At 42.6% G+C, this 17,765-nt stretch overlaps 1 protein-coding gene across 5 annotated transcripts in view; it reads left to right on the top strand.

The window, feature by feature from the left end:
* The first annotated feature begins 3,162 nt into the window (after nucleotides 1-3,162).
* Nucleotides 3,163-17,765, top strand: part of VAPB (VAMP associated protein B and C) — a 37,128-nt gene continuing 22,525 nt past the window's right edge. For 2 of the 5 annotated variants that reach the window (XM_021553572.4, XM_085558286.1), the window contains exon 1: nucleotides 3,163-3,245. In XM_021553572.4, the coding sequence (XP_021409247.1) occupies nucleotides 3,188-3,245 (58 nt within the window). In that variant the 5' untranslated portion in view covers nucleotides 3,163-3,187. Of the gene's footprint in view, nucleotides 3,246-3,648; nucleotides 3,667-3,690; nucleotides 7,121-17,765 lie in introns of those variants that run through there. The other 3 variants (XM_085558287.1, XM_085558285.1, XM_085558284.1) reach the window with 3 other exon arrangements.

Here is a 17,765-nt window from a genome sequence, read left to right as displayed (position 1 = left end):
CACTTGTCTTACATGATATCTATAAGATGTGGTTTGCACATCTAATCTGTTGAGTTAATAATAGCCATCAAAATATAAATAAACAAAAAGTCCTGTTTCACATAAAAAGTTTGGGTACAAGTTTTTACTTAGCAAGTGGCTGCAGTTCCTATGCAGGAAACCCATACCATGTCATCTTTTGTTTGATAGAGACCTGGAATAATTTAAATTTCTTGTTACCTGCAATTTTGAAGTTATGCTCTTAGATGTGAACAAACTGCTTTTGAATAGTGTCAGATGGTTTTTCTAAGATGGCATGAATGTGCATCAGGGAGAGCAAAGGAAGGTAGCCACAAGGAACATTTGTATATGTTTGCATAGGGAGTCTGGGAACTAAATGCAAACCACCACCATTGTGTGGTTTGCATACACACAATGAGAATGTTTCACTTGGAGCAAGTCTTTCATAGCTTCTAAGGCAGAAATTTTGCAAGTGATGAACTTGTTCTTTAAAATTGTTTCAGTACAAAGCTTTCAAGTGCTGTCCAGCATTTCCCTGCAGTGTTCATCCCGATTTTCTCTTGTTAATCAAAAACCCATGTGGGCAAGAAGTTGCCTTGTAGTCTTGTGGCTGAATTGTTTCCAGGGAGAGCTGTCTGTGAAACAGGGATGGGGTATTGCAGGTCAGTGAATCTGACCTGAACAACATTAAATGTACACTCATTTTTTACATGCAACAAAAACCTGACAACTTACGTTCACTAGACTTCATAAATTTTCAACTTAAACAATGCTGTGCTTTATAAAACCTTCAGCCTGGATGAAAACGTGGGCGAGTCCTTCAAATACAAACAGGTAAGTTCAGAGCTGCCAATTAGGGCAAGGTGATACATCTTGGCAAATCCTTTAAGAGGTTGATCATAACGCTTCAGGGGCTTCTTTGTACTTCTTTCAGGAAAAGTAGAACTCGGGAAAGGTCTGGGCAGCAACACTTAATAGTTGTTTACTTAAGGGTTTTTATTATGCATGACTATATGTTGTGTAAAGCTTTCTCTCTTAGTCCTCGCCGTTAGGTCACAATTAACTTACTGATCTATATAAAGCTTGTCTTTTCTACTAATTACTGGTCCAAGAATGCCTGGCTTACAAAGAGAAGGTGTTTATAAAATAAGAGATTAGGTAAAGGAAAGTAACCTTCCCACAGTACCAGCCAAGAAGGCTGCAAAGTATGAGGGAACTCAATCCTCTCCTGACTTGAGATCTAAAATGTTATGACATAACCTGCAGTTTAGGCTAAAAATTACCCTCCCCTCCCCCCCACCAAGGAGCAAAAATAGTAAGACCATCCAAATCTAGTTTCCTGGAAAAGAAAATGCACCCCTTTATGATTTTATGTGACCATTCTTTCCCAAAAAAAGGAATTTAAGGAACAAGAGCACTATTTGAGTGTTTTGTCCTGCAGTGCTGAAGCTTTAAAAAAATCAGTCCTGTTGTCCTGGCTGGAAGGAGTTGGCAGATTTCACTTGTATCATGCAAAACTAAGGGTTTTGTACTAAATACAGGTATGGGTTTGGTTTGTTTTGGCATGGAATGAAAGACAACTGAGAACAAAAAATATGAAATTGGATGGGAGGTGGTAAAGCACATGAGCAGGAAAACAGAGATTGTGGTGGACAGGTGTGGTGTATAAACACTGCAGATGTGCTCAGAGCAGTGAATGCCACTGTCCTGCTTAGGGGTGTTAATTTTAACATACACATCACTCATTTGACATTGCTTTTAGTGCCAGAAAGGAGAACAATGCTCTTGCTGTAATTCTAGATCTTTTCAACTACCTTATGCAGTTTTGGCATTTATTAAGTCAAATAACGTGATACAAAGAATTTCCGTGAGGGAAAGGTGCACTGCATTATGTACATTATACTGGTGTGAAAAACGAATTTTCTTTGGAAGCTTTTTATTTCTGCAAATGGCATCTCCTCCTGAAGTCATGTATGTATAAAGTTCAGTATGTATAAAGTCCAATGAACACTTTTTACTGTACATAAACTCCAGTTTTTAAGACCAGCATATTTCTGCTGCTAACAAGGGCATCCCAAACTCCTGCCTCTGACAGGTTACAGCAGTGCTTTATAAATTCTTAGGAATTTGTCAAATGTTTAAAACAATCTGAGAGGAGCAAAAAGCTTAGTGTTGCTGTAATTACACTGGCCTAGGGCCATCAATAGAGCTGCACTATATGCTAAACCATGCTGTAAATTTCAAAAAACTGTTTTAAAACATTGGGGTAAAAACTAACCAACCAAAACTAAACACAAAAATAAAATTCCCAAAACACATCCACCACAAACCACCCCAAAACAAACATAAAAACCCCAACGAGCAACCCAAAACTTTAAGAAAGGGGAGGGGGGATGTCTTAAAATGTGAGGTGACCTGAAGTTCTGGGTTTATTCATTAAAAAGCGAGTATTGCCTGCGGCTCGATGCCGGTTCCCAGGGCTGCCCTGGCGCTGTAAGGCTGCGCCCCGATCCTTGCGGGCCCGGGAGCTCCTCCTTTCCCGGGAGCGCTTCCCGGGAATCCCGGCGGCGCTGGCAGCGGGCAGGGGCCCGAGGGCTTCCCCTGAGGCCACACGGCGTCAGGCCTACAGTAACACGCTGCTTCACAAGGCTTTTATTGCAAACCACGCTTTCCAGTGACCATTAAACTTTGCTGATGAGCCCTCTTTGTTCCCGAAACGCTCCGGGCTGGCACCCCCGGCCCCAGGAGCGCCCGAGGAGCGGCGGCGCGGAGCCTCCCCCCGCGGCCCCTCACGGCGGGGCCGGGCTCACGTCAGCCGCCGCCGCAGCCTCTCCGCGGGCCCCTCCGTGCTGCATCATCCCGCCTCCCGCCCGCCCTGCCCGGCAGCGTGTGCGCCGCCAGCCGCCGCCCGACCTCCGCCCGCGCCTGTCCCCGCTCCGGGACCGCCGGGGCAGCGCGAACAGCCACCCGGGCCAGGGTGAAACAGCACCGGAGCGACGAGCGAGCGAGCAGCCGGCAGAGGGTGAACCAGCACCCGGGCGAGGAGTGAACCCGCCAGCGGGCGCGCCCCCCGCTCGCCTTCCCTCCTCCCTCCCTTCCTCCTTCTCTCCCCTCTTCCTTCCCCTCCCTCCCCGTCCCTTCCTCTCTCCGCCTGGTGCCGCCACCGCCGAGGAGGAGGAGGAGGAACATGGCGAAAGCGGAGCAGGTCCTCAGCCTCGAACCGCAGCACGAGCTCAAATTCAAAGGTACGAGGCGGCCGCCGCCGTCCCTCGCCGCCGCTCCCGCGCCGGGCGGGCGGCGCGGCCGCGCTCGGGGCCCGCTCCCCGGCAGCCATTTTCCGGGGGCCGGGCACCGCCGGCAGCTAAAATGTCCTTCAGCGCCGCGCCCGCCGCCCGCCCGCGGGGGACCCCCGCGCCGCCCTCAGCGCTGCCGCAGCCGCGGCGCGGGGGGCCCGGCCGCCGCCTTCCCCGGGCGGCAGCGACAACACCGCGTGTGCCCGCCTGACCTTCCCGGGGGCGGCGGCCGGCAGCGGGGGACCCGCGGGACAGCGCCCGCCGCTGGGCTGCGCGCCCCAGGCCCCGCCGCGGGTCTGTGCGCGGCCCCGGCCCAAAGATCGGCGCTGTAATGTAGGACGGCGATGTCCGTGAGGCAGGACTGGGAACCCAGGTGCCACAAACCCTAGGAATTGATAAAGGGTTTCATCGAAAGACAAAATCGGGGAATTGCTAGCAGTGGAGCTGTTTAAATGTTCTGCGTGGCTCTTCGGTATAAAATCTAGACGGAGGCAGGATGTTGGGAATAAGATAACGAATAAGGGTTTTTTCTGTAATGTGTCCCAGGCGCTGTGGGGTTGCGATCATGTCTCTGGCCAAAAACGCGAGGCCTCTGGCCAGGTGCTGGGCGGCACTTCCTGGCTTTTCCTGCTTATTATTAGTATTATTATTATGATGATTTAGCAAGCTCTTTGGCTAAGTAAGTCACGAATAGTCTGCCTGTGCAAAAATCCATCTTTTAATTTATTTTAAAAAGTCTTGAATGGGTTTGGGCTTCCACTGGCATGGAAATTCCTGCCTTGCAGCCTGACAGCACAGCTGTAATACAATATTCTGGGATTGCAAATAAGCAATCAGCAAGTTTATTTATGTGACCAGAGTCAGAGGTGTTTTATAGCTTTGCTTAATTATCTGGCAAATAAGCTTTTTTTAAAAAATAGGGATTTGTTTATTGGCCTCTGGCAAAAATAATACTTCTTTAAAAAAAGCTTTCATGTACATTTTTAAATATAGAGGTAGTCTTTACCAGTTTTTATTAATAAATATATTTGAACTATTAATATGAAGTGAGTTTTATCTAACAGCCTGTTAATAAACACTGGGAGGAATGAATATATCTTTGTTGTAAGCTGAAGTTGTTATGGCAGCAGTATCAAGCATGCTTAAGAAGAAAACTATTGTTGTTTTGACGTTCTTTGTGTTAAGTATGATTAGATTAAAATCACCTCTTGTTCTGGACAAAATTGCTTTCAGTAAACAAGCAAACCCAAATCCAAGGTGGGCAAAAAGTGGGGCCTTAATTGGTGCTGACTTGCTAATGAGATGTAATTGTGGTTCAGGGTTTGTTTTTCTTTCTTTTCTTCATCACAGGTAGATAGAAACCTTGCCAGACTGTTTTTTCTTGAAGTAATGATAATTTGTCAGGCTGTCTTTCTTTCAGATGAGGTTCTGGGCTAAATAACTAGTGGCCATTGAAGTTAAATCAACTAACCATAGCGCTTTTGGTTGCCAGATCTTTAGCTAGTAACACATACTTCTTATAACATAAAATGCTGCTTGACTAACTGCAGCTATTAAATGGCTTAGTTTCAAAGTACACTTAAATATTAATGTTCAAACAGACTTAATGCTGTGGGCAGCATTCATATGCTTTGGCAATACCTCTGCCTTACAGTCCTTTCTAGCAAGCAGTGCTGACCGCTGTCCTTCATTCAGGAAACTCCAGGCTGAAGTATTCATGAAGTAAATTCTGCTCTAAGCCTTTCTTGCCCTGCTGATCTTGTGATGACATACTGCCTGGTGACAGGGCTGAAATGATATTGTTACCTTTGTAAATAGTTGCATTTATTTCCAGAGTGTTCCTTGGCCCTGTATAAGTACATCCAGGCTGACAGAGGTCATGGAGCTGCTGACTGGTACAAGCATCCTCATGATGTGTGCTGAAAGACATGGTGTTCAGTGTAAGAAACTGAGATTGGGCTGTAAACCAAATACCTGAAATGGTAAAGGGCTGAATCCAAATGCAGGCAGGTAAAAAAAGCAGAAAATTGTTCGCTCTGAGGCTGTTGAAAAGCTCTGTGTAGCTCTTTAGTATAAAATTTAGAGAGAGGTAGGATGTCGAGAATAATACCATGAATGAGGATGTCTTCTATAATGTGTGCCAGTCACTTTGGGGTTGTAACCATGGCCTGCACTTTTAGTTTGTAAGGGTTGAAGTCTATTTTAAAGAAGCTTTTGTAGCCCCTTGGTTTTGCAGTGAATCTCATAAATTCATTTGGTGCTGTGTTTCAAAATACTTGTGCTTGTGTCTCGTTTGAAAAAAAATATCAAAGGAGTTTTTCATGCTGGAATTTTTTTTTCACAGCATGTGAACATGAGCAGGGGTTGTCTTTCCTCCCGCCTCGCATCTCCTACAGCAGAGCACACATGCTCCAAAATAGCATCAGCGTGTGCTGTGCTGAAATGCAGCTGTGAGCCGTGGGAGGCAGGACACCATTAGGTGGCTGAAGGTGCCCACTTCTTGTCCTGGTCTCTGATACCATGTGAAATTGGAGCTTCACTGGCTTGCCAGTGACTTCCTCCACTTCTTGATCATTGTAGGCTTGCAAAAAAATTATCCAGCTAAAGGTTTACAGCTCAGCGTTTACTGGTATCAAATGGAAAAAAAGAACATTGTTGGTGGTATACGTGACATTTACATTTTCCCTTTCTTTTTTTTTTTTTCCAATCTAAGAGATGACATTAATCTGCCAAGAATTTGCTACAACATTTGGGATGCTGACTTTTTAAAAATTGCTAGGTTTAAACCTGAGCAAGGATGTGGAATTGTGCTGCAGGATGTCTCCTGCACCTCACAGAATAGCTGCCCACCATATGTGCCCACCAGGACTAGAGATTAGTTATTTAATGTTAGCAAGTAAAATGTTGTTAAAATGTAGCATATTTTAGGACTCCCCTGGTTTTGTAGTGTTTGAGATGCTGCTGCATGTTGCAGACATGGGGTGCTGAGGCAGTGTTGCTCAGTAGGGGTGGTACAAATGGGAGGTGGCGGAGGCTGAGGGACATTTTGGTGGCGTTTCTGGAGGTTTGCTCCAGGTTAGGCTGGACTTATGACTCAGCACTCTGTCCGTGCTCCCCAAGTGGCTCCCAGCAGTACTGCCAAGCAGGGATTAGTGCCTTGCTGAACTCTGCAAGTCGTGCCAGTTGGAAATGCAGGTTCCCATCCCCAGTATGTGAGCCTGTACCTGTGCAATATGTCACTGTGTAGCTTTGCTTTCTGCTAAGGGCACAACAGTGAACCAGAACAGCCGATCCTCTCCACTGCTGACAGAGCGGGTTCATCCCTGACCTGGGGCTGTCACCTGTCACTGGCTCAGGTGCACGCCCTGGCTACCTCAGAGCTGCAGCCCAAAGGTGTGACCTCAGTCTGTATAGGTGTACTCAGTCCAGCAGTGCATCCGCAGCATTGAAATGTTCATATTTAGTGTTTAGCCCCAGTCCTGTGCAGTTTGTGTGACCTGCATTTCCGTGGCCGGGTGGCTGCCACTCCCTGCTGAGACACTCTGAGCTCCTCCAGGTCAGCCTCAGTAAACTCCAGCCAGATCTGCTCGTTGCAGTGGGGGTGTGCAAAGCCTCCTGTGTCTGACAGGAATGGCCCATCCCTACCAGATACCAGGCTAAGGCTCTGCAGTCCAACAGGCCAGTAACATTTGGGATGTGAGATTAATGTTTGCTGAAGCTGCAGTTGCCAAGTCTTGGACGAGAGGTTAAGGGCATGTGGACTATTCACTTAGTCTCTGTCTCTGTCCTGATCCCTTGGAAATGGTTGAATCACTCCTGCACTGAAGGTATTGGGAGGAATTTGACTTTGTGCTTTTTCTCTTCTGTATTGGATAAATAGGAATTTCTAGTCACAGACCATGTTTAAGAATGTAAAATAGTGACATTATTGTGAGTAGTTGCCTGTTTATGATAATTAATATGCATCTTTGAAGCTGAACGTTTATGTGCTCTTTTCTTTAAACTCTTAGAGCCCTCCTGTTATTCACAGCAGAATGGCAGCCAGTACTAGGATTTCTTTACTCTTTGAAGGCTGCTGTGCCAATGGCTGTCTGCTTTCCTGCTGAAAAATGTACCAGCCCTTGCTTCCCTTTGTCTGGCCTGATTCCAAGTCAAGTCATTGTTACCGCATTAAATACAAGTAAACCTTTGCATCTCTCTACATATTTGAATTATCAAATCATAGTCTTAAAAAGAGGACATAGTATTTAAATAACAGGCAGGCTTCCTAAATCTGCACAAATTTATCCTAAAATATATCCCAATTTTATTAAACAAAATCAGTCGTTTTCTGGTGCAGTTCATGTTGCACTCACATTTCTTGCAGCTTAGCTAAAATCAATAACTTATTCTTATTAAATGTTTGTTTAGTTGCACAGACTTGCTGAATCTCAGTGAATTACTCTGATTTCACATGCTCTGTTGGTTTTATAATTAATTCATCACTTTGCATAGTCACTTCACTTTAGAGGAGAGGTGTTAGGAGGGAAAAAACTGGAGGTAAGGGAGGATAGTGATGCATTTTGAATTTCTTATAACACATCTCTTTCTTGAAAAGTGGAATAAGTTGAAGATTGTGCTTCTCTTGAGCTTTCTTAATCTCCTGATCTCCTGTGCACTGGAGACACAATACTCAACAACTCCACTGGTAAAGGAGAAAGGAATTGTACACGTGGGACCAACAAAATTTGAAACTTTGAATAGGATGGTTGGAGCACCAAAAAACAATTGAGATGTGTGAAGCAGTCAAGGAGGTTTAACTGCTTTTTCTGTTAAATTTAATTAATGTATTTAGGTCTCCCAAGACTATTTCCAAAAATACCACAATCGCCTTGAAGGCTTTGGTCAATGTGATTTATGGGTTAAGGTCTTTTGAATAATTTTGTGCTGCACAGATTTTAAGAATTCCAGTTCAAGTTATGAGCATTAATAGGATCAAAGTATTACTATTTAGAGAAAGACCTAATGCAGTGATAAAATTTGTTAATTGGCCATTACTTCTCTTTGTTTTGTGGGATTTTGTGTTTTAAATGTGATCAGCTCCTTGCCTTTGCTGTACAAAATGAGCCACATACATTCACACCTTCCTGTTCCTTGGGAATCCTGTGTTTGTCCATGGATTTTCAGCTCACTTTGAGCTATGGAACTACTGTAATGATACGTGAAAAAGTTTTTCAAGTTTGTTATTTAAAGCTCATCAGGATGGCAGCCTGCCAGTCTGATTTTGTTGCTGTGATGTGACCTCTATTCATCACTTCAGAAGATATATCTGATAACAGATTATATTGAAAATACAGATGGAAGGGGTGGCTCTCTCAAGTCCTGGGAGCATGGCTATCATGGCGAAATGAAGACACAGTTAATGTGTCAGAATGGATGCAGGTTCACACTGGTACTTAGCAGTAAATTGTATTTACCAGCTGCTGCCCTGCATGCCATGTGCAGTGTCCTGTCACCCGTGAAAGGAATATGGAGTAGAAATTTATACAGCAGTTCCTGATAGTGCCTCCTCATTGGAAAATAAATTATTACCTATTTTTCCTCACAGCACAAGATTAATAAATTAAAAACTTAAAAGTAATCATGTAATGCCTTATTTCTTTTAAAATAGGTTAGCTGCTGTTAAATATAAGAGTGAATTCTGTTGAATTGCTGTCTAACTCACAATTAGGATTGTAAAAATTCAAATACAAACCTTTAAATAGATTGTTAGATCTGTTTTGAAACTCAACTGGAAAAAAGGCATCATCACCATAGCAAATGATCCAACTTCATGAGCTCAGGTCAGCTTACATCTATGAACAAATACCCAATTTTAAAAGCAGCTTAATTTGTTCTATGCAGCCAGCTCTGGAAGATATTGATTCCATCAAATGAGTTTTGGATCAAATGAGCAACTTCTACATATGTTGTAATGCAATTTTTGTAGGAAACTGGGCGAGGGAGGGTTTGTCTTGTTTCTGAGTGCCTCTGAGCACAGCTTTCTGCCCAGCTGAGGCGGTGCAGGAATCAAATGACCCTTGCTAATTCTGCCCACATCTTGCAGTCACACTCATTTTCTACTATCTTGTTACCATATTGGTCTTATGTTTGCTGCCTGCTGGGAACAGCTAATAACTACTGAATGCATTTCATAGTTGGTACAATAACAGCCTCTTTACTTTCCCTGTCAGTGTGGCTGCATGGCTTTGAAAGCCTTACTGATGATGTTTGCAACAGTTCTGTTTGTGGTGACAGCTGTTGTTTCAGATTTAAATTTCATCTTTGTATTTGTAAGAAATGTGATCTTTAACATGATCATCTTGCTGCTGCAATTGTTGTTTTGTTGTGCTTTTTCCTGCAAGTAAATCCTCATTGATTAGGTCAGGAGCTCTTCCCAGTTAGACCCCTCTTCCCTCTGGATGAGGGACTGGCACTGGTATGACAGTTCCTACCACAACACTGAAGGTCCTTTGTCTTCCTGTGTGATGGCCAGAGGCAGAAAGGAAGCTTATTTTACATACATATTTGAATACTTAACTACCACTTTGTCCAAGCTAGGGGTTAGATTCATGCTAAGTCTCTTTTCCTGCCATTTGACCCAGTATTTTTTCAATATAAAAAACTTTTCAGTGTTTTGTAGACCAAGATGTCTCTAGAACCGTATAAGATACTTTCTGAGATGCCTGGGATGTTGTTGAGTTTAAAATTTGGCCTTCTAGGCAACCTTTTGTAAAGAGGGATTTGTGCCATGGGTCTGGAGCAGCTGTCACAGTTCTTGCTGTCACTGGCAATGTGTGCAGAGCAAATCCCCATTGTCCTGTGGAACTCAGGGCAGGGTGGGGTGCACAGGGAGCAAAGTGATTGTGTGTTCACACCAGCAGCACCACCCAACCGAGGGCTGTCTGTTCTTTCTCTGTTAGAGCCTTTCTGAAAATGGCTCAATTCACCTGGAATTCTCCTGGCCTCCAACACATTTGTACAGATTGGGTACTGCTGCTGCCTGCAGTGCTTACCCCATGATATTATAAATACTTCATGAAAATAATCTCTTTACTAAACTACTTTAGTGTCTAGTTCTCTGAGCTGTAAACAAAGTCCCTCATGCCATGGTGCATGGATTAAAGATTTGATCATTCTAAATTTAATCCTGTTTTCTTGGTTGGTTTCCACAAGAGGTTGAAAAATAGAGAAGGAGGAGGTTTGCCTGGTGATCCAGTTATTTAGGATGCAGATTATAAAATCATGTAGGTGTGGGGATCACTATGGAGCCAAATCTTATGTTTTTGCAAGCAATTTAAAAGACAAATTAGTTGTGCTTGTAGAAGGCATGTCAAATGACTATGTAATTATTTTAAGGAAAAAAAAAATTTTCTTGGTTTTCCCAAGACTGCTACTTTTTTCATCACACCAGTTAGCTTCATCCTTGTTGGTGCTTCTGATGTTTCTCCCAGCAGTTCACCCTCTCCCTTGTGCAGTTTCATGTTTGTTGTCTGTTAATATTTGCAGTTAGTTCTTCTTGTGATATGTGAATTAACAGTATCTTTTGTGTTTTCTCAAAACGTTTGCATTTCCCCTGGATTTTGATTTCTCTTCTTCTGGCTTTTCTATATTTTTACCAGACTAGGAACAATGATCTAAGGGCAATAACATTTTTTTTTCTTAATTTTTGTTTAGCTGTTTTTACACTGTGCTTAGTGATGTCATACAGTAGTGCAGATGACCACAGAACCTTGGAATTATTTAGGTTGGAAAATAGAGAGAGGTTTAGGCTTGAAGAACACAACTTGACATTTGTTTCTTGTTCTATGCCACACATAGAAACTGTCAGATTTTTTTTTTCTGATTCATTTTTTTTGCTGCTGCTGGCTAAATTTCTGATTTTGTTTTGTTGTTTTTTTTTTTCCCCTTTGGTTCTGAACGTACAGTTAATAGGCTGGTTTTCAAGTGGCTCCCCTGAAATATATCTTGCTAAACTCAGGATTCCTTCCTTTTTGGTAGCCATAAATAGTATCCCACTGCCTATTTTATGTGGCCTGGGTTTTTTTTAACTGATTAGAAAAGCAGCTATTATTTGTACATTCCCAGAATATCTAAGTGTGTTTGTTTCTTCTGGTATTTTCGACTTATGCACAGTTTGCACTTAAAATATTTGCTCATTTGCTATTTAAGTTGCACATCAAATTTCTCTATTTGAGGAGTATATGTGAGCGTAAAATTAGAGTAGTTAAGTTGCTCCTTCCCTAACATTTTAATGTGCATTTGAAATGGAGATTTGTGATGAAATTAGACCAGGAAAAAATCACTTTAGAAGAAAAAGTGTAGCTTGGATTGGTGATTAAAATTAAGGTGGTTCTTCAGTGAAACATTTTACATTGACTTCAGTCTTCAGCAGTGTTTATGTCAGGGAGGTTTGCACATCAAGGTTTCATTGCTCTGTTGCTGCATCCCCACTTCTCCTGGGAGTCTGGGCTTTGTTTTTGTCCTTTCCATAGCCCATGGATGGAGCTCCAGGCTGTGTACAAAAAGGAGATGTCTTACTCTAAGTGAATCTGGCTACAACGTGGTTATTGAAAGAGATGCAGCTGCTGTCCCACTGTTTCCTGAGCTGTTTTCATACCTGGACAGAGTTGGTTCATGTGATATTTGTGTGCAGAATGAGCAAGGTAATACAATCTGTTTGGCACTTGGTTCTGAAAGGATCTGAAAGTGCAGCTGAAACAGAGATGCACCTCTGAAAGCTCGCCAGGGCTGCTCTCAGGCTCGTGTTTATGCAAGGGTGTGCAGAAATCCACTTTAACTTCATGATGCAGAGATGATATTTCATGTTGTGTGATTTTGTTGCTGAAGTTTGCTGTAGGTAATGCTTGGGTGTAAAAAAAACTCTGAAGACATCAATTGGGAAAAAACAAATGACACTGGAACCAAAATTATATGAAGGACATATTCTTCTATTTCTCTTGGCAAGCTTATGTGTGGCCTCTCAGTTCTTACAGTCGTGAAGTCAGACTGTTAATGATCCTCTGAGGGATAAAAGGTGACAAAAATTACATACTAACAGATACCCTGAAAATAGTCTTCAGTCTCATATTTGTTTGGGGTTTGGGCTTTTTTCCCAATTAAGCATGAGGCATGCTCTGAGAAAAGTAGTTTATGCTAGAATAGGCCAGGGAAGGACACTGATTAATCCATCTAAATGGAGTAACTTATTGCCAACCTTGCTCCAACTTTGGCATCTGAATCATGTAAGTTTTTTGGGTTTCTGCACCCTTTTTTTTTTTTCCCTCTCTCAGGTCACTTTATTGATTGCATATGTCTTAAAAAAATTACTCCACTGCATCAGCTATTGCATAGGGAGTGATGTGGATGTTGCTTCTATTTTTGTAATATTTTTTCATCCAGGCATCCACTGTTTGACACAGCAGAAGTGGAAAAGACCACTCCCCCTCCTTTCACTCGTTTCAAGAGCTCTTTTGGGTGAGGAGGTGGGTGCTGGGAGTAAAGATATTGATTCCACAGGCTTTGTGGCTAATTCCTTTTAAAATCTGAGCTGAGGTCAAAAGGTTGACATGTAGTTTACACAAGGATTTAAAAAAAAAAAAAATTACCAAATGTATGGGATTTGGGTTGTCTCAGTGAGTTACTTGTGAAATCAGATATTTATGCAACACGAGCTCTTCTTGCTTCTGATTTTTCTGGCTTCTTTGATTTCAAAAGTTGCGGATGCTCACTTAATTATGAAAGTCTCCAGAGCCAGATGATGATGATGATTAAACCTTGGCACATGGTACTCTTTAAAACACTAATCTTCACAAGATTCTGTGCAATTAGGTAAGTATTCTCCTTACTTGACAGAGAGGGAAACTGTAAGGGTCCAAACCTGCTTCTGTTGTGGAGTTGCTGTCAACTCTTAAGGCTCTTAATAGCAGAAGATCAAGCCCTTAAGTGATTTGTCTAAAGACAAGTAAGGTGGTGGGAGAGTTTGATTGGATCTTGGGTGTTCTTGATTCTCAGGCACCTGGCTGATAGCTGAAGATGTCTTGCTTGACATTTCAGCTCTTTTCATTTTAGTGTTTATCTTCAAAGGTCATCAGCTTTATATATGACTTTAAAAGAAGCATGCAGTAAATCAAGGTCTTCACCTGTTATTGAGCCCTCTTACACATCACTACTGGTTTTATTTTGACTGTCTCTCTAATGCTGATAGACAACCACAAAAATAAAATGGGAGAGCCCATGGAAATAAAATGAAATCACTTGGTGTTGTCAGAGGCAGTAAAGGAACTGAGAAACCGCTCGGATGTGGGGATTAGAAAAGTTGCAGGTATAAAGACTGAAGTGATCACATGGAGAGATGGGTATGGGGCTGTTTGGTGCTGACACCTCTCTCTAGAGCAGGGCAAGGGGCATCCCCAGTTTGAGGGGCTGGCAGAGCTGGGGGAGGCACTTAATGCCATGGGAGAGGGGCCAGTGTAGGGTGTGGGATGGAGAAGGGATGAGTATCATGTTCAGCCCCCATCCTTTCCTCTCACACAGGGCCACTGTGGCTCTTTCACTGGATTAATTACTGCTCCATGTGGACATCTACCAGTCACAGGTAGGATTTGGTCTCTTGAGAATAGTCACAAAACAATTTAGGTTTCCCCTCTATTGGTTTCCACCATCTCCCTTATTAAAGATTCTTCTGTTACCTTTCTATGCCTGATTAATGTGTCAGGTGATTAATGACTTTCATCTGACACATCAGTGGGATTAAACCATGGTGAAATACATCCTTCCCCTCCTATTATTGCATTCCACTGCTTTCCACAAAGGAAGTACAAGAGAGGTTATCTCATGAGAAGCTCTGCCTGTATTTCTGGCTGTTTCCAATTACCTTGATGTTGGATACATGTCTGTGGTGAGCTAGACTTGCAAAAGTTGTTTAGGAGAAGATGCTGAAAGTGCATCTAAAACACTCTGGGAATAACATGGGCAACTTGATAGGAATTTATTCTTAGTCTTGTGGATCAATGGTTGCCAGTTACATCAAGTATTCCTGCAGTGCTTTTCTTTGAAAAGTTGGCTACGTTTCTTAGGAATGCCTAGCTTTTATCAGATGAGAATTTGCATTGAATTTAAGTACAGAAAAAGATGATGAATGTGCCTTAATTACTTTCAGCAGCTATGCCAACTCTACAACTGTGACTGCAGCACGTATGCCCAGGTGTGCTTTAACCTGCAACTGTGAGACCTTAAATTGGCAGAATGCTGTGCAGGAAGATGCAATTTCCCTGATGCCAGTTCTGAGTGCTTCTCCTTCTGGCTGAAACTGATTCTCCTTTTTCTCTTCCCCACTGCCCCCTCCCTCTCTCTCTGGTAAATGGATTAATTTCCATCCCCGGCAGCTCCCTGGTTCTGCTCTTGGCCCATGCAGAGGAACAGAGTACAACTTGCACAGGCAGCTGGTGGAGATGAGAGGCCAGACCACCTCCCCTTTCAGCAGAGAGATGGACTCACACAGGAATTAAGCAACCCTGTGGACCACCTGATGTGTGTAGTTAATTATAAAGATGTAGTGATAATTTCAGGTACAGGTCTGCAGAGGACTGTCCCTGCTGGGTTTGAACATTCCTGCCCAAGCCTGTGCCATCAAAGCTTTCCCTCTGCTGGCACTTATGCTAAATTCCTTCATGTGCCAAACAACAGGAGGACTGATTATTTGCCATGCCAAGCATGGACTTTTGGTTAAGGTGAGGATGGTTGTAATAAGATGTAGTACAAATGATGTGGCTGTGTAACGTGGTTTCTTTGAGGAGCGAGTGGCAAGGAACTCATAGTGAGTACTGTGCTCATCAAAAAGTTATCAGCCTGGATTTGCTGAAACAATTATGGGCAATTTCTATTGCAGTGAGGGTTATTTAAAATTTAAATAGAGTTGACATCATGTTCTTTTGACCTAATTCCCAGACTTTTTTATCATTACTAAAATGGTGTGGGATATTACAATGTCATATGCTGCAGAATGGCTCTCTAAGGAAAGGTTGATACAGCACTGGTGTTTGAATAGGAAATGGACTGTGGAAAATTCTGAGGTAACATTGTGATCTTCAAACGTGAAGGGTTGGACTTGTGGGTAAAAAGCCACAGTTCAGAAATAACCCTGCTGAAAAGTAGTCCTATGAAAAAACAGGATATCTCTTACTATTTGTTGTTTTATCAGTATAGGGGGTCATGTTTCTTTTCCTTTCAGTAATACTACTAGTTTGTGTCCCACTAGATGCCCACTTTACATTAACATGAGTTCACTTTATTTTGGCAGGAGAAAGTCACCCAAGCCCTTGTGGAGTATTTCAGACTTTCAGCACCAAATTCAATTTACTGCATTCTTCCATGCTTCTGTGACAACCCCATGTCAGATGATTCATGTACAGACCCTGTTTCCCATAACTTTGTCCTTGGGATGACACCAGTGGCATTCTTCTCATGATCTTTAAAAAACACGTGAGAAAAACAGTTGGGATGATTTTAAAGAGCAAATTGTCATTTGGAAAGCACCCTGCCTTAGTACTAGTTCCACTTATCTAGAAATGTTATTATGAGCAATTGAAAAAACATTCAAAACAAAATAATGTGATTAAGTAAGGGTTGTGGGTTTTAAGAGCCAGTCTTCACTTCCTGCTTTCACCCAAGGACCATCCAGATACACCAGTGTGGCTTAAGTGTGCTCTCACCTTGGGAGTACAAGCATTGTCCATGTTTTGCATAAACTTGTATAAATAGTCCATCTGCTTGTAATTTGGACAAAGTTACCAGAAAGATTGTAGTGTGTTTTCTCTTACTGTATTTGGGTATGATTCCCAAAGTCCCAATGCCTTGCATTGGAAAATGAAGCTCCAGGGTTGATGTAAGTCTCATATATATGTCACTGTTAATACCCACACCAGCTTTATCTGCAGTACTCAAATCCAGTTGGAAAGCAAAGGTGTTATCTCCAGTGCAGAATGAGCTTGTGTTTCTCCTGGGATAAGTTCTCCCACATAATACCAACCTCCCCAAAAACCTCTAACCTTGGCTGTAGTAATCCAACAAGAGGCAACCAAGATTTCATTGCAGCCCAAGCTGGCAGTTCATGGGCCTTGCTCTTAAAAGGCAGGCCAGCCAAGTGATAATATTTCACTGCCATGCCCCAGTTACCCCTGAGCAGTACCCTGTGGTCTGTTTATTTTTTTCTACTTCAGGAGACCTTAACTGGCACGTTAATCCTGCATTTGTCTGCTGTGTTTTGCTTTGGTGCAGAGTTTGAACAGCAGTGCCATGAGAGTGCTTGCCCACAGGTTTGCTGGAAGCAGATGTCAACCTTCTAGTACAGTTGTGGTGGCTGTAAAACCTGTAATTTGGGGGGAATATAGCTAAAGAAACTGTTCAGGGTTTAGTGGACAGAAGAGAAAAGGAAACACCAAGCAGACAAGAAGAAATGAGTTCCTTCTGCTGAAAGATTCTGCTGCCAAATATTTTGGTATGATCTGTGTTAGCAATAAGTAACTCCATTTGGAAATTATTTTCCACACAGAATTGTTGTATTACTATTTCAACCAGCAGCTCTGTGCTGGGGCACACAAATCCCGCACACATTCATGGATCAACCAAGTGAAAACATGGTATTTCCCCCAGGAAATCTATCCCAGCATGCAGACCAGTAAAGCACTACTGAGGAAGCAGCTGCAGATGAAGGGCTTTGTACAGCCAACCCTCCCCCTGTGCTGGAACAGCTCAAGCTGTAATTTTTCAGTAAAGACACATCCTTATTGCATAGGCATCCTATAATTTCTTCTGAAATGTCACATTTCTCTCAGTTAGGGCTGTTTTGAAGATCTGCTACTGTCCTTACATACCTAAATGTTTCCTGGATTTTTCTGATGGTTTGGCTCGTTTAACTTCTTCAACAGCTCGTGGCTGCTTCTGGCCAGTTATTTTCCATTAGATTAAAGTCCCTCCCAGCATGTAGAATACAGAGATAACTTTACAGCTGTGTTTCATTCTCTTTCACATTTCAGCATTTCACCAGGGACAGATCTAGTGAAACCTTTGTCGTGGGATCTGAAAATTTTATTGCTTCAGATTTTTTTTAGTTCCCATTTCATTACAAAGCTGGTTTGCTCAGGGTGCAGACAGAAGTGATGCTGCCTTGTTGTCTGGTTGGGGTTATTATGTGTGTGATTGTTTTGAGGCTTTTCCCCTTCTAATTAATTTAAACAAATTGGATTAAGGATAGAGGTTTCAGGACTGTAGTACTGTTACAGCTGGATTAAATATTGTCTTAGGAGACAAATTTGCGTTGAATAAAAAGCAGACTTAAATTATATCAAGGCATCCATGCTGGGAGAGAGGAGGGTGGTGGAATGCTGCCTGCCAGTATTTTTATTGTCATCATCATTCACCCTTTTTCAATTTTAGGGTTGCCATTTCCACAAG

This window comes from Lonchura striata, chromosome 20 (assembly GCF_050655825.1).
Source record: "Lonchura striata isolate lonStrDom1 chromosome 20, ASM5065582v1, whole genome shotgun sequence".
In the NCBI taxonomy this organism is placed as follows: Eukaryota; Metazoa; Chordata; class Aves; order Passeriformes; family Estrildidae; genus Lonchura; species Lonchura striata.
This window is presented reverse-complemented; position numbering and strand designations above follow the sequence as displayed.